This window comes from Pseudorasbora parva, chromosome 4, assembly GCF_024679245.1.
Source record: "Pseudorasbora parva isolate DD20220531a chromosome 4, ASM2467924v1, whole genome shotgun sequence".
In the NCBI taxonomy this organism is placed as follows: domain Eukaryota; kingdom Metazoa; phylum Chordata; class Actinopteri; order Cypriniformes; family Gobionidae; genus Pseudorasbora; species Pseudorasbora parva.
Genome location: NC_090175.1, coordinates 4,297,682 through 4,314,705, shown reverse-complemented (window position 1 = coordinate 4,314,705; position 17,024 = coordinate 4,297,682). Strand labels below are relative to the sequence as shown.

General features: G+C 38.4%; 1 protein-coding gene across 1 annotated transcript; it reads left to right on the top strand.

Moving 5' to 3' along the window:
- The first annotated feature begins 6,527 nt into the window (after nt 1–6,527).
- LOC137073726 (uncharacterized) lies at nt 6,528–13,574 on the top strand. The gene is made up of 5 exons (XM_067442431.1): nt 6,528–6,809; nt 6,905–7,231; nt 12,847–12,942; nt 13,138–13,199; nt 13,314–13,574. Exons 1-5 carry the CDS (start codon nt 6,569–6,571, stop codon nt 13,572–13,574), a joined length of 987 nt encoding a protein of 328 aa, XP_067298532.1. The 5' UTR covers nt 6,528–6,568.
- Nucleotides 13,575–17,024: the final 3,450 nt, after the last annotated feature.

Here is a 17,024-nt window from a genome sequence, read left to right as displayed (position 1 = left end):
CATTTGTGTTCCTGTGGAGACCTGATTCACTGAAGGAATGAAAGAACAATTCAAGCAAAGATAAAACTCTACAGATTAATTTATACCATATATAATTATATATTTAACTTATGCTAAATATAAATAATCTCTCTCTCTCTCTCTCTCTCTCTCTCTCTGAGGATTGTGGGTAGCGGCGAGAGTGTTTGGACTAGAGCACGTTATTTTTTTGGCGTATTTTTTCTTTTTCTTAACATTATAATTTGTATCTAAAGTAAAGTAAAATTGTTAGATTTATTTTGGAGCGCTGACTTCGGTCAGCGCAAACGTTGTGCGCAGGCATGGAGTTAGGCGGTGATTTTTCACGTTTGACTCTCGAACACGGTTGCAAGTGCACGCCGGATGACTCCATTTCAATTGAGGACGTTTTGATCGCGATCAGCAAACAGGTCGGTGGTTTAAACATTAAATCTGCCTCGAGAATGAACAGAGCGCTGGTTATATTTCTCAAAGAAGTTTCAATGGTCGATGAACTGTTAGAGAAAGGCCTTGTTGTGAATGACAACTTTTTGCCGGTTTTGCCTTTGTCAAATCCTTCTAAGAAAGTTGTACTTTCAAATGTACCTCCATTCATAAAGGAACAAACTCTGAAAGAAATTCTCGAACGGTATGGAAAATTAACCGCTCCAATTAAGATGATTCCTTTGGGTCTCAAAAATCCAAATATTAAACATGTCATGTCTTTCCGACGTTTCACGTATATGATACCAAACGCGCAAAATGAACCGTTGAATCTGGTACTAAAAATAGCGGTAGAGGGTAAAGATTATACAATCTTTATCAGCTCAGATCATATGCGGTGCTTTTTGTGTGGCGAACATGGACATCTCAGACAGACATGTCCTAAACAAGATCGTGAAATCGTTGTGGCAGATAAACAAACAATCCCCCCAAATAGTGTACAAGATACAGCCGCTGACGAAGTGACTAATAAAGAGGCTGAGACTAACGTAGGGCAAAATGACAGTAGTAATGAGACAAATAATGTAAACATTGGAGTTGAGCAGCCTGTAGATGGCGCTGTATGTGATAATTCTGTAGCAGAGGAGAATATAGAAGCGCAGGAAGTGCCTTCTACATCTAAACATAGAGAAGATGAAGATCTAGCGATGGAGTATGTTGAAGCAAATGACAAAATTGACAATATATCAGATGAAGTAAATGAAAATTGTAGTCAGTCATTCACAGCTGGCTCTGGTGTTAATAGGTCTGATAGTGATTCTGATGAATGTGAGAGTGTAGGGAGTGTTTTTGAATTTGGAGACAATGATTCTCAAACAGGTACTTCAGAATTGAGTAGCTGTGAAGGAAAACTCTATTCTGCAAGAGAGATTAGTGTCTTTCTTGATGAAACTAAAGGTGCACGAAATCCACAAATTGAATTGTTTTTTCCAGATTTGAAAAGATTTTTAGTGTCTTGCAGAGATGTAATGATAAATGCAACAGTTGAGGAGTTTAGTAGACAAAAACGGTATCGTCTCAAAAAAATAATCACTAAAGTAAAGAAGATGATTCATCAGGATATGAAAAAAAGTAGTTATTAGTTTTTTGTAAAGGACAGGTTTGTGCAGAGGTCACTCGCTGCATTAAGAAATTATGACATCCATAAATATTGGATCCTTAAATGTAAATGGATGTCGTAATAAAGAAAAGAGAACTGCTCTCTTTAAATTTTTGGCTTTTAAAAAGTCAAGTGTGACTTTTTTACAAGAAACACACACAGATGTTTTTAACCAGGCAGAATGGCTAGGTGAATGGAAAGGACAGAGTTTCCTTAGCCATGGCTCCAGTGCGAGTGCTGGGGTAGCTGTGCTCATATCGGAAAGTGTCCAGGGAAACGCTTCCAATATGATAGAGATTATTCCTGGAAGAATGCAGCGGGTGGATATTATTCTGCAAAATCTGTCTTTTTCCTTTATTAATGTATATGCTCCCAATGTTGGGTATGAACGAGTTTTATTCTTTAAAAAATTACATGATGCTATAATTAATATTCCTCGAGATAACCAAATTATTGTGGCTGGAGATTTTAATTGTACCCTTGATCATACAGTTGATAGGAATCATGATGAACCACATCCTAATTCAGCAGGAGCTCTTAAGAAAGTTATAATGTTTCATTCGCTTGTAGATGTGTGGCGTGAATCTTTTCCTAAATCTAGGCAGTACACATGGCTGAAAATGAATTCCAATATAATATCAGGGGCTAGATTAGATAGGATATATGTTCAGAAATGTCAAAGGGGATCGTTTTTTAATAGTAAAATTAGTCCTACACCAATTTCCGATCATTTTTATGTTTCAGTTATAGTGACAGTATCGAGTACTTTTTTAAAATCTTATTGGTATTTTAATAATGGTTTGTTACAAGACCGTACGTTTATGCATTTATTCACTTTCTTCTGGAGAGCATGGAGAGAGAGAAAGACAGAGTTTAAGTCCCTAAGTCAGTGGTGGGACATTGGCAAAATTCAAATTCAGTCTTTTTGTCATCAATATGCAAAAAACAACACAAAAGAAACTCAGAAGAAAATAGAACAGCTGGAGCAAGAAATTATGAGACTGAATAGTTCCATAAGCGAAAGAGGTGGAACGAGTGTGGATTTGCTTGCACAATATAATTTTCTCCTGAAAAACCTGCATGAAGAAAGAGATCAAGGGAGAATAGTACAAAAAAGATTCACTCAGCTTAATAGCATGGACTCTTCAACATCATTCTTTTTTTCTTTGGAGAAAAAGGTTCGAGAAAAGAAGTTAATCAGCCATCTTAAATTACCTGATGGAAGAGAGACAACAGAAAAAAGAGAAATCATTTCACAAGTCTTGTCTTTTTATGAGGAACTTTATAGTGCTCAACCTTGTGATTCTGAAGCAACAGAATTTTTTCTCACTGGAATTCCAAAATTGAGTGAAGATGAGAAGATACAATTAGAAAAGCCACTTTCACTTGAAGAGTTGAGCGAGGCTGTTAAACAACAGTCTGCTGGACGATCTCCAGGTCTGGATGGTCTGACCTCTGAATTTTATAAAGCTTTATGGTCATTGATTGGATCAGATCTACATGCCGTGTTTCTCGAATGTGAAAAGTCAAGAATTCTTCCTCTCAGTTGTAGAAGAGCGGTAATAACGTTATTGCCAAAGAAAGGAGATTTGGGACTCTTGAAGAACTGGCGCCCTATCTCTCTTTTGGGGATAGATTATAAAATACTTTCAAAAGCTTTGACAAATCGCTTGAAGAAGGTCATGGCTTTAATAATCCACGAAGACCAGTCTTACTGCATTCCAAGACGTTCCATTTTTGATAACCTTTTTCTTGTGCGTGATTTATTACATCTTACTGAGATATATGGACTTGATGTGGGCTTCTTGTCGCTTGACCAGGAAAAGGCATTCGACAGAGTCGATCATGGATATCTTTTTAGTGCCTTGTCAGCCTTTGGATTTGGAGAACGTTTCACCTCATGGATCCAGATACTTTATACAGATGTTTATAGTATGCTGAAGATAAATGGAACTTTAACAAGAACCTTTTCTGTGCATAGAGGTGTAAGACAAGGATGTAGCCTCTCAGGACTTTTATATGTAATATCCATAGAACCGTTATTAAGAGTTCTAAGAGATAGGTTGCAAGGTATTCCAGTCCTAAATCCCAATATATCAGATGTTACTACAGTCAAGCTTCTTGCCTACGCTGATGATGTCACGGTTTTAATAAGATCTCAAGAAGATGTCCTACAACTGAGCAAGTGCTTGGACTATTTTCAAAGAGCATCTTCAGCAAGGGTAAATTGGAGCAAAACAGAAGCATTACTTTGTGGTCAGTGGAAAGAAGAAGAAGTTCCACCTCATCTCCCACAGCAGTGCCACTGGAATATAGAGGGATTGAAAATCCTTGGAATTTATTTTGGAAACCAACAATATATGACAAAGAACTGGGATGGAGTAGTTGAGAAGGTACTGGGAAGATTGAAGAGATGGAGCTGGATTCAACCACAATTATCTTACAGAGGCAGAGTTTTAGTGATAAACAATTTAGCTGCATCATTGTTGTGGCATCGACTGACTGTTTTAGACCCTCCAGCGGGACTTTTACAGCTTCTCCAGAAACATTTTGTGAACTTTTTCTGGGGAGGACATCATTGGCTTCATCCAGGCATACTGCATTTACCTGTGTTTGAGGGTGGTCAAAGTCTCATTGATTTAACCTCCAAATGGAAAGCTATGAGATTACAATCGGCTCAAAAATTGCTATATAATACCGATCCGCAGCCATGGATTATATATGGTCTGGCAATATTACGAGCTATTAGTAAAATAGGACTTGACAAACAATTATTTTTAATGTCTAATAATGTAATCGAAGGTTCAGGCATGAATGGGTTCTATCGGTCTGTATTGAGAGTATGGGATACATTTAAAGTGGAAAGAGAGAGTCATTTTGGTCTTGAAGAACCACTTTTTTATAATTCATGGATATGTGATCAGTCTAAATTGCCAAATATTGAAATCAACACTTTCATTTCATCTGGTGTCTTAAAGTTGGGAGATTTGATTGACACAGAACAAAATAAGTGGTTTTCTGCACATGAAATAACTAAACAAATGGGAAGAAGATCAGAAAGGATAGTGAAGAATGTTTTAAGTAAGCTGAAATCATCTTTTCCTACTTCACTAAATACGTTTCTTGAAGAGTTTCTTATAAGTGGTTTAAATCAATGTCCTTTTCCTGAATTATTTATTACGCCTCACAATTGGCAGGATAATGGGGATATAAGACAACTCTTTTCTTTACGAGAACTTCAACATGTGTCCTTTTTAGAAAGTACTAAGCGACTTTTGTACATAGCATGTGTAAAGTCAAGATTTTGTGAGCATTTTAAAAATAAGACTGATACGAAATGGAGGAGTTATCTGTCTGTCCCTGAGGTACAATCACCTTCATGGCATTTGTTTTATAAAAGTCCATTGCCAAAACGATCAGGGGATTTACAGTGGCGTACACTGCATTGCGTATTAGCAACAAAAACTTTTTTGTTTAAGTGTAATTTTAGTACATCTTCAGTTTGCAAACTTTGTAATGTGCCAGATACTGTTTTTCACATTTTTTCTGATTGTTGCAGAATTACACCTCTTTTGGATCTCTTAGAGAATATTTTTAAAGGCTTTGGTTGGAAATTTTCAAAAACAGCCTTCATTTTCGGGTTTAAATATGTTAAGTCTCAAAGTGAGCGTTGTACTTTCTCCAATTTTTTAATTGGTCAAGCAAAGTTAACAATTTGGAAAGCATATAAAATGGAAAATGAAGATAAAAGAATTAATGTAGTAAAACTGTTTAAAGCCTTGGTGGAATCTAGAGTAAAAATAGAGTATGAGTTTTATAAAATGAATAATGATATGTTCAATTTTAAAAGGAAATGGTGTATAGATGAAAATTTTATTTCTGTGGATGATGATAAATTAATCTTATTGTGGTGTTGTTGAAATTCTGATGGATGAATATTGAACTAAAACTTGTATATTGGTTTTAAGAATTGGTATTATATGTAAAAATGTTTGTATAATATGATAGAAAATAAAAGGTGTTAGACGTCTCTCTCTCTCTCTCTCTCTCTCTCTCTCTCTCTCTCTCTCTCTCTCTCTCTCTCTCTCTCTCTCTCTCAGGAAGTGGGTGTCTCTGTCACATTCAGCACTTCATGTTAAACATGTAACCCGGAAAGAAACAGTCAAAGCTCATCTGAACACACATCGAGAGCTTCAGAAGAACTGAATCTACTGACAACAGAGAAGATCATTTAATAAGAGAGAAGAATGAAGATCATCTGGACTTTCATTCTGATGATGATTCCTGGTGAGGATCTGAACTCAGATTTGATGAGGAGAGTCTTAAACTTAAATTCATATTGTTCTACTGACTGTTGAAATATTTCTGTGTGTATTAATGTGTTTTAATACTGGTTTGTTGTAGGTGTTGTGAGCTTCAGTGTGACGGGATATTCAGGAGGCGGAGTCACGATCAAATGCAGATATGATAAAGGATATAAGAGAAATGCAAAGTATTTTTGTAGAGGTCAGTGGTCTGAGTGCAAAGACCTCATCAGGACTGATATTAAAGATAAATGGGCTCATTCTGGAAGATTCTCTCTGTATGACGACACAAGATCAGAAGTCTTCACTGTGACCATCAGAGATCTGAGGCAAGGGGATTCTGGGACGTACTACTGTGGAACTGAAAGAGTTGGAAATGATCTCTCCACTGAAGTGAAGCTGAAGGTTATAACAGGTGAGTAACTGAGAGCCTCAAACCCATGACGATCTCCTCAACATCACGATACTCAACACTGACTGAAATTACTGCCGTTCACACGTCTCACTCATAACAGACGTGTTTGTCATTAAATAAAAAAAATTAAGTACCATCATGTCTTCATTCTTCACACACTGATATCTGAGTTTGTGTTGAACAGGTCAAAGAATCAGTAGTGTGACGGGATATTCAGGAGGAATCGTCATTGTAAACTACAAATATGAGATGCAACACACGAACCGTGAGAAATATGTGTGTAAAACTGGAGCAGATCAATGTTTTCCAGTAATAAACACTAACAGAGCAGCAGAACAGAAACACGGCGTTCATGATGTCAGATCTGCAGGGCTCTTACGTGTGTTTATCAGAGAGCTGAATGACAACGACTCTGGAGAATATAAGATTACAGTCAAAGCTTCTGAAGACTACAGTTTCTTCTCTGAGTTTAATCTGGGCATTAAGAAGGGTGAGCTGCTTTCAGTCAGTCATGCATTATTGGACAGAATCATGAATATATCTGCTCATTGTAACATTGCTGCTCTTTATTTGGATCTCAAACAGATGATTGTTGTGTGAAGAGCATCAGTCTATCAGCGGCTGCAGGAGGATCTGTGAACATCAGCTGCAAATACCCACAATCCCACAGGAGTGATGTGAAGTTTCTCTGCTGGAGATCTGGAGCTGATCTCTGTGCTGAAGAGACGTCTGTGAAGGAGAGCAGAAGATGGAGGAGTGAGGGAAAGATCCAGCTGTATGATGACAGAGAAGAGCAGCTCCTGACGGGAAGCATCAGTCATGTGACTGAACAAGATTCAGAATACTGGTGTGGAGTTCAGTCTGATCAAGGACACAAGAGCTTCATCACACGACTGCGGATCACTGTTACAGGTACACAGGGTTTTCTATTATGTGATATGTATAATAATGTACAAACCCGATTCCAAAAAAGTTGGAACACTGTAAAATTGTGAATAAAAAATAATGCAATGATTTGCAAATCTCATAAACTTATATTTTAATCACAATAGAATATAAATAATATATCAATGTTGAAAGTGAGACATTTTGTAAATGTCATGCCAAATATTGCTCATTTTGGACTCAATGAGAGCTAGGACAGGTAGAAATAAGAGGCCGTAAAAGTTAAATGTACATATAAGGACCAGCTTGAGGACCAATTTTCAACTTATTAGGTCAATTTTCAACATGGTTTGATTATAAAAAAGCCTCTCAGAGTGGCAGTGTATACAATACTTCCAGAAAACATTGTCGGTGAACACAATCCACCGTGCCATTCGTCGTTGCCAGTTAAAACTCTATAGGTCAAAAAAGAAGCCATATCTAAACATGATCCAGAAGCGCAGGCGTTTTCTCTGGGCCAAGGCTCATTTAAAATGGACTGTGGCAAAGTGGAAAACTGTTCTGTAGTCAGATAAATCAAAATGTGAAGTTCTCTTTGGAAAACTGGGACGCCATGTCATCCGGACTAAAGAGGACAAGGACAACCCAAGATGTTATCAGCGCTCCGTTCAGAAGCTGCATCTCTGATGTTCTGGGGTTCATGAGTGTGTGTGGCATGGGCAGCTTACACATCTGGAAAGGCCATCAATGCTGAAAGGTATATCCAAGTTCTAGAACAACATATGCTCCCACCCAGACGTCGTCTCTTTCAGAGAAGACCTTGCATTTTCCAACATGACAATGCCAGACCACATACTGCATCAATTACAACATCATGGCTGTGTAAAAGAAGGATCCGGCACTGAAATGGCCAGCCTGCAGTCCATATCTTTCACCCATTAGAAAACATTTGGCGCATCATAAAGAGGAAGATGCGATAAAGAAGACCTAAGACAGTTGAGCAACTAGAAGCCTGTATTAGACAAGAATGGGACAACATTCCTATTCCTAAACTTGAGCAACTTGTCTCCTCAGTCCCCAGACGTTTGCAGACTGTTATAAAAAGAAGAGGGGATGACACACAGTGGTAAACATAGCCTTGGCCCAACATTTTTGAGATGTGTTGATACCATGAAATTTAAAATATTTTATTATATATTAAAATATATCTTATTTTTCCCTTAAAATTATTAAAATGATATTTTCTAAGTTTAAACAATTCCTATGTCATCTATGTTGTAATAAAATATTGAATTTTGAAACTTCCACATCATTGCATTCTGTTTTTATTCACAATTTGTACAGTGTCCCAACTTTTATGGAATCGGGTTTGTAACCGTGTGTCTTGCATCACGTTGCTTGACTGTGCAAAGAGAGGGGCGTACCAGGCTTATTCTATTCTTGTAGGTTCACACAGGATTATTTTAGTATAGAAGTAGCATGCTGTCTGTTAAAGCAAAGTCACAAGCCACAGTTTAAAAGAGGAAGTGTCCTTATAAAAGTGAGCTGCGGCATTACTTCAGTCTCTGCAGTTAAAAGTGTTTTGGGTAGATCTATGGTGCTGTTCTGCAGATGCATCGGTCAGTGTTTGTATTTGTGATAGTTTTATTCTTCATTTCATTTATGTAAAATGTTATTGGTTCATTTAAAACATCTTGAGTTGTTCAGACGTTGTTGTCCTGCTCTGGTACATTCATATTCTCATTTCCTACAGCTTGAGGAAACCCTGCTATAGATTGTGTTGTAGATCAACCATTGATGGAGATACTGAGGTATCCACATGCCATTGTCTTGGTGTAATTAATCTGGCTTCTACCCGTGATGCTTACAATCGCAATGGCCAAATTGGATTCAGGTGCGCTATAGGTGAGTGCGTGTGGATGTCAGGGATGATGAATTCTGGACTAAAGTAAAACTCAGGGGGGAGCATTTCCGGCGAGGGACCGAGTCCGCCGAGTTCAGGGTGTATGAGTTGATGACTGGAATTACTATCAGGTGTGGAAGCCGGAGAAACAGAGCGGCGATTGGGGCGTGTTCGACTGAAGGGAATATAAAAAGGGCATTGTGATTGAATTGAAGGACAGCGGAGACAGCGGAGGCAGCGGGGGATGGGAGAGAACAGTGCGGGCAGCACGAGATGGTGGAGGAACCGCAGAGGACCGCGGAGGTTAAGCCCAAAAAATAGGCCTTTGACTTCAAGTCATGATGCAAAGGTCCCCTTTGGTATGGATGCAAAGGTCCCCTTAGGGTCATACAAATAAATTTATCTTAAGACACAAGTGCGATCACACTTGAGAAATAAACACAAAGAAATAAAGTTTTTTCAAAAATAGCTGCCAATGTGCTGAAAATACTCTAGAGCCCATATCTTTCAAAAATAGCTGCCAATGTGCTGAAAATACTCTAGAGCCCATATCTTTGTTTCTGTTATCGCTATAATGACAAATGTGGTGTCAAAGTGTACATTTTTGGGGTCAGGAAATCCATTAAAATTGATTTCAAGTTTAAAAAAAACTAAAAATTTCCCCATACCATGACAATTGGGGGTAAATATGCACATTTCACATAAAAATAATGTCATCAGAGTGACTTTTAAATTATATTTTCCTTTCAAAAACTTTAATTTTGTATTTAAGCAGTGCAGCTACTTCTGTACATTACATTAGTTCTAAGTAGCATACGATTTCGACCAGTCAGGAGTAGCCTATAGCAAATCAGTTCCTGCAACAACACATCTTATCTGCACCAGGAGCTGTGACAGCTCTTAAAGGTCAGAGGTTCGAATGACTTTCTTAAAGAATTAAATAGAAACATGTTTTTAAGTAAGGGATAATGTCCACCCAGTCGGTTGTTATCGCAGAATAAACCCCTCCAGAGTGATCAGGACCCCGAGGCGAAGCGGAGCATCACTCTGAAGGGGTTTATTCTGAGATAACAACCGGCTGGGTGGACATTATCCCGCTTATTACATGGCTACTAATCTCAAATTAATAATTATTAGACACTAAATATTGTCTTGAGATTAAATATTTTATTAGCTCTTAAGCAAAGCTTCCGCGAAGAAAAACAGTTCCAACCTGCTTTAAGCCTTTATCTATTGCTGCTAAATGTTGAAAATGAATGCTGAAAGGGTTAGTTCACCCAAAAATGAAACCCAGCCTCTGATTTACTCACCCTCAGGTCATTATAGGTGTTTATGACATTCTTCTGTCAGACAAATACAATCAGAGTTATATTTAAAAAGTCCAGGCTAACGTTAATCCCAGCAGTAGTTGGAGCTGTTTCTGAAGTCCATTAAATGCAGCTGTCCGTCAAATAACGTGCTCCACACGACTCCGATGGGTTAATAGAGCCTTCTGATTCCAATCGATGCGTTTGTGTAAGAAAAATATCCATATTTAAAACTTTATAAAGGAAACCCACAAAAGTTTTTCTTTTGTTTATTTGCTCCGATGTTGATGTTGAAATTAGACTTATTTCCAGTGTGTGTGTGTGTGCATGTGACATTATTTAAAAAAAAAAATCTATAAATAAAGAAATATTTTTTTTATAGTTAACGTCTCCACTGAATCATTGTGGGAGAGAACCTGTGTGTCCAATTGGACCATTAGTTCCCTGGGTGAAATTTCCAGGTTGGCATAGTCGGTGCTATACGTTTAAGAAATTGATTTCTCCATCGTTCAGTATACCCAAGTCAAAAATAATACAACAAACCTTTTGTTGCCACATTGGGAAGAGCTACAGAAGAGTGTGAACTCAGGAACTGGACATATGAAAAAAGTGTGAAGGTTTATGTGGTAATTTGGTCTTACTAAAGTGTTTGGTTGCATCATTGGTGTGGTAATTTGTACACCGGATTGCTACAGTCTTTTTACTTGAGTGTTGTCATTTGGATGCAGTACAAGTGCAGTTGTCAGTATTTCTGGTAGTCCACTTTACCACACTTGTTCTACAGTTAAAGGGGTACTTCAGCGCTGGGAAGATGAATCTGTATTTAAACTGGTCATTAATGTAGTAGAAATTGAAATTATTTTTGAATTTGGTGCCTTCTATATGGACTGAGAAAAGACAGAACATTTATTTTTGTCTCATGGGGATGAAAGACTACAATTCCCAGAATGCTTCGCTGCCCTGTTAGGCCATCCCCAAAGCTACGACTACTGGATTACTGTGACTGAGTTGGAGAAGACACTACAATTAAATACTAAACGTGTCTATTCAATATAATGAGTGAGTCACCGCGTAAGTCTCACAGCACTGAGCACTAACTGCAGGAGTCAGATTACATTTAATGCCATGAGCTGATGAGCTCTCATGATGAGAGCTGAGGTATCGCGACCACATTCACAACACGTGTTCAGTCGGGCGCATTTTCAGTTCATGCCTTTGGAAGCTAGCCTGACGTGGTCATACTCAATTCTAGTCAGAATATGAGTCTGATACTGCTAAATTGGGCTGTGATTATGAGACGTGTTTCAACCGTACCAGGAAAGTTATCAATTGGATAGACCAACAACCAATCAGAGCAGCGGAGCGATGCATTGTCAAATGTCAGCATAGTTCAACTGTTCAACTGCATTGTGTTGCCAAGTCCGCTTTTTTCCCCCGCGGGTTGTTTGCTATGTCTGCGGGTTGAAGCGACTATTATGTGATATATAGACCCAGGAGTGTGAATTTTAGCAGGCAACCTTGCTAAAATTCACACATTTTACCCCCCAAACGCCATTTCCCCCCGGAAAACCCCCCGAGTAGCTATTGTTTAGGGCTAGTAGTTGGCGGATTTTGTTGTAAAAACTTGGCAACCCTGACTGCACGCGCGCTGGAATCAGGCTGGAATACACGATGTTTGCCGGTGTTGTAAAAATATAAAAGAATTTATTGATACACAGAGTACTTACCCAACATGATCATCATCTTTGAGAGAAATTATGAAGGTGATGCAGATACAAACAAGCTCTCCGTTTAGGATTTGAACAAATATAATCCAAGCCCCTTTGATGACGTGATGATTACGTTACTGTTGATCATCTGTCCATCATCGTCTAAAGCCCGCCCTGATGATCTCATTGGTCAGAACAGTTTCTGTTCAGGGATAATTACTCCTCGATGGAGCGAGGCCAGACCAAACCGCCCAATCTAAAAATGTTGTGGGCGGGGCTAAGTTCGGCTGGCATCCAGGCTATTTGGAAGCTTAACTTTCATATAAATTAATTTGAGAAGTTAAAACACTTACATTGCTCAGCATAGTTCAGTTTCCATGAATGCCTGCAGCTGTGAGCGATCTCCCATCCCCCATGCACAGATGTAAAACATGCGGAAATAGCTGATGCCAAGCCTCTGTCTGGGGGAAAGAAAGAATTAAAGAAATCTCTCTATTTTATTGTTGATTTAGATACAGGTGTTCTAGAAACAACAACAACAACATCATCATCATCATCATCATCATCATCATCATCATCATCATCATCATCCTCTTCATCTAACATCACATCAGCGTCTCCTAACATGCCGACAGGTGCCCTTGTGCTGAAATATAAACATACAACATGATATTAAGATCAGATTATCATATTCTATGATTATTAATATCTCTTGTTTTTTAGGCTCTTCTCTGCTCATCCCTCTTGTTCTGGTTCTTCTGGTTCTGATCATCGCTGGACTTTTATTCCTATTTCTTTATAAGAAGAATCAGTCTCAAGGTAAAACTCCCTCTTAACTACTTTAGATTTAGAAACTAAACTAACCCTAACCCTAATTTACTTCCCAGTTTAAATTTGTCTCCACCTATTGGCTGCAATCAGACATGAGACAAAATACAGAGATTTGATGATGTGTAAAAACATTTTCACAAGACATTAGTGTTGAAGTGCGATATAATATCCTTATTAATTTAGGACGATTATTTTTATCAGGCGGTGATTCATCATCTCAGACTGGACCAGGAAATCATGAAGTGGTGAGTCCAGTTACTCTATAAAATGTTGATTTTTATTCATAATGATATTAATGTCTGATGACGTCCATCCTGATGATCTTCAGAGCTGTAAATCATTTCTCCGTCTCTCCTCAGGTTTCTGACACTGGTTGTGATTATGCAAATATTAAAGTCACTCACAAACAATTACCCACAAACCCCTCTGATTTTTCTAAATGCATTGACGCTACAGTAGATAAATCCACTGGTGACTCTCAGTGCTGCATCACATCTGCTGAGGATCTGAATTACGCAGTGGTGAATTTCCTCAAGACATCCGACTGTCCTGACAGTGACAGTATCAGGAATAATCAGGATTACAGTGAATACGCTGCTGTCAATCATCTCAGTGCTTGATGCAGAATATAAATGAACTGAACTTTTTTTTATCACCTTGTCTTTGGCATTAAGTCTGTGTGTTTGGTATTTTTATTACTAATAATAATAGGTCATGTACGCCCCAGAGCTTCTGCTGCCATGTCAATCCCAGAACAAGCACTTATTGATCTGGATACCAGCTGGCTTTTTTTTTTTTAATCTCAGGTTTCGACTTCGTTTTATTCATTAATTCATTTATTTGAATATAAATCGAACTGAAAGACAGAAATTATGTGTAATGATGACATTAGTGATGATTAATGATGTTTGGATGATTAGTAAAAGTCAAATCAAAAGTGGTATTGATATTTTCACTGGAAATATATAATAATTAATCAACCAGAAACATGCATTTAATGTGATCATGTGAACCGATGCTGTCTGTGTGTCCATCAGGTGTCCAGTGTCCTCTTTATTAATCTCTCTCTCTCTCTCTCTCTCTCTCTCTCTCTCTCTCTCTCTCTCTCTCTCTCTCTCTCTCTCTCTCTCTCTCTCTCTCTCTCTCTCTCTCTGCATGTGTAAGCTGCTCATCCTAAATAAGGACAGTGATGTCAGTGGCGTCCATGGGGTTTCCTTGAGTGTGCCGGGCGAGAGAGAAACACCTGTGTCAAATTAGTAATTAGAGACTGAAGCTATAAAGGTATGATGCTTTTGTTGTTTGCGAGGACTTTTTCTGTGAGTGCTGCTGAGTTCCTTGCCGAGGCTGCCGTGCCGGGACGTGGGCTGAGGATTGTTCCTGGTGCGTGCGAATAGCTGGGAGGGATAGTTTGTAGTGATGGCCAAATGAGGCTTCCTGAACCACTGAGGCTTTCCAGCCCATTGGTTCACCAAAAGGTTCATTTACCTGAAGCCTCATGAAACAGTGTGCTCCCTAGTGACACCTGCTGTGCAAAGCAATGCATCACACACAAATCTATTCATCCTGAGCAACCAAATTATCATAGTGTGGGCACACCCTTTTTCTATTGCCTGTGTATTAATAAAGTATTTTACTCTGCTTGTATTAACCTATGCACACACAACTCACACAAACACACAACTTTGTGTTCAACTATTCAGTAGTTCTTTGGGTCAGTGATGAGTGAATGCCCAGAATGATTGTAAATAAATTATTGTGAGTGCAGTGCTTATGGGACTGGAATTGTGGAACAGCAAACTGCAACAGGGATGGGAAAGCTTTCCCTAATACAGTCTAGTCTTATAATAATATTAATAATAATAATAATAATAATAGCAATAATATATATATATATATATATATATATATATATATATATATATATATATATATATATATATATATATATATATATATATATATATATATATATATATATATGGGTGATTCTTCAATTGGGGGAACTTTTATGTCCCCGGGTTATACATTCATGTTAAAAATATATATTATATATATTATAATTATAATTACGTAGTATACACACTACTAGATATACAACTAGATATAGGCTAATTTACTCTATTAATCTACTGAACTATGTATAATTTACTCTAATAATCTACTAAACTAAGTAAAATGTAATATAATATATAATACAAGCTATGATATATAATGATATCGCTACTATACAACCAACACCTCAACACCAATGCAAATGCATACTGCAAACCCCACAAGAGCCGCGAAGTTTCGAACCACTTTTATCCGAAAGCGATACTCCGAATGAAGCAATGACGTATTCAGCAGAAAACGAGGCCTCGTTTGTCATCGTCACGTGATTTTCACGGAAACGATACAAGCCTCGAATCGGGGCTTCATCTGGAACGCCCCTTTTTGCTCGACACAAGCTCCGGAGCCTCGCTTCAGATGTCCCATCACTAATAGTTTGTAGTATTGGGGTTTTCCCCTACTAAGTTGGGCGGCCGCCGTTGATTTCCCCGAACGCTGTATCCCACGTCCGGTAGTGGGTAAGGAAGCCAGCAGTACACTTTTATTTTCACCGCTGTATTAGTGTTTGATGTGTTATATTTATCAAGATATAAATATGTAGGGTGGTTGTATCGCCGGGGAGACTTATTTCGTGTGTGTGTGTGTGTGCAGGGGGTATGAGGGCAGGTATTGTTATACAGCAGGTTTTGCGGTGTAATGAAATCATGCATGTATTGTGATCATAGGAATTAATTGAATGGGTGTGTTTTTATAATAACTGTTGAGACCCCGAGTTAAATATGTTCCTGCTTGATGTTGTATTCTTCTTATAGTTAACCTTGCTGACTATTAGTATTATCAATTAACAAATTTCCAGTGACTTGTACCTATCTTGATCATGTTAACCTGGCGCCCCCTGAGTTTTAATACCACTGTCCATGAATAAAATTGTTATATTTTGTCTCTTGAGTACTTGAGTGTTTTCTTGGTTATTGAGCCCACAGTAAATTCATTGTCCAGTAGAGAACCTGTGAATTAACCTTTCGTAGTATTTGGGGTCGGTTACAACTTGGCGTAGTTTTGGCAGTCTGGACTTTGGGCAGTATCCAAGAAAATGTCAACTACACAACAATCAGAACCGTTATCTTCTACATCGAGTGAGCAGCAGCAGAGAGTAGATGGTTCACCTGACAGGGGTCAGAATCCAGTGACAAATTCAAATATGGTTATGGTTCCTTTGATGATGGGGGCACATTGGTGTCAAATTTTACGGAGATCAAAGAGCGCAGGGGAATCATTTTCAGGATTGGTATAATATGCAGACATCAATGTTCAATATATACCCCTTTTCTGAGGCGCAAAGTCTCAGCTTTGATAAATAATTTGGATGGTGAAGCAAAGAGGGAAGTGTTAGCTTTGTCAGTAGCACAGCGTAAAACAGCTGAACCGATATTGTTATTCTTGAAAAGTAGCTATGGAGACATAGTCCCCCTTGCAACCCTTCGGGCCCAGTTTTTTATTTGGAAACAAAGGACAGATGAGAATGTTAGACAGTTTGCATTTGCACTTCAGGAACTAAGTAATCGGTTGGAGAATAGGAATGATAGTACCATTGTGGGTGACGTCTTGCGTTATCAATTTATTTTAGGGCTCTGTGATGCAGGACTGCGTCGGGAACTTCTGAGTATGGTTAGAGCAGTTCCTGGGAGTTCTTTTGTAGAAGTTAAACAAGAAGCAATTCTACGAGCAGAGGTGTTTGGGGAGGTGAGGCAGGCAGTAGCCGCAACAGTACAGTTAAAATCAGTCTCAGATACATCAAAATTGGTTGAAGAGATTAAACAGGAGGTTTTTTTGCAGTTAAGAGGAGAGATAAAGGATATGGTTGCTGGAATGATTAATGAAGTGCGTGAGGGAGTACGGACTTTGAGGCCCAATAGTGATAATGCAAGACCGAGGTATGAGTTTAGGAGGGGTCAAAGAAGCTCAGATCAATTTGACCATCAAGGAAGGCCGATCTGCCGACGTTGTAAACAAGTTGGGCA

Coding starts and splice junctions, on each gene's coding strand:
- LOC137073726 (XM_067442431.1), top strand. CDS start 6,569: ATGCAACACACGAACCGTGAGAAATATGTGTGTAAAACTGGAGCAGAT. Junction 6,810..6,904: donor TAATCTGGGCATTAAGAAGG/GTGAGCTGCTTT, acceptor GATCTCAAACAG/ATGATTGTTGTGTGAAGAGC. Junction 13,200..13,313: donor GACCAGGAAATCATGAAGTG/GTGAGTCCAGTT, acceptor GTCTCTCCTCAG/GTTTCTGACACTGGTTGTGA.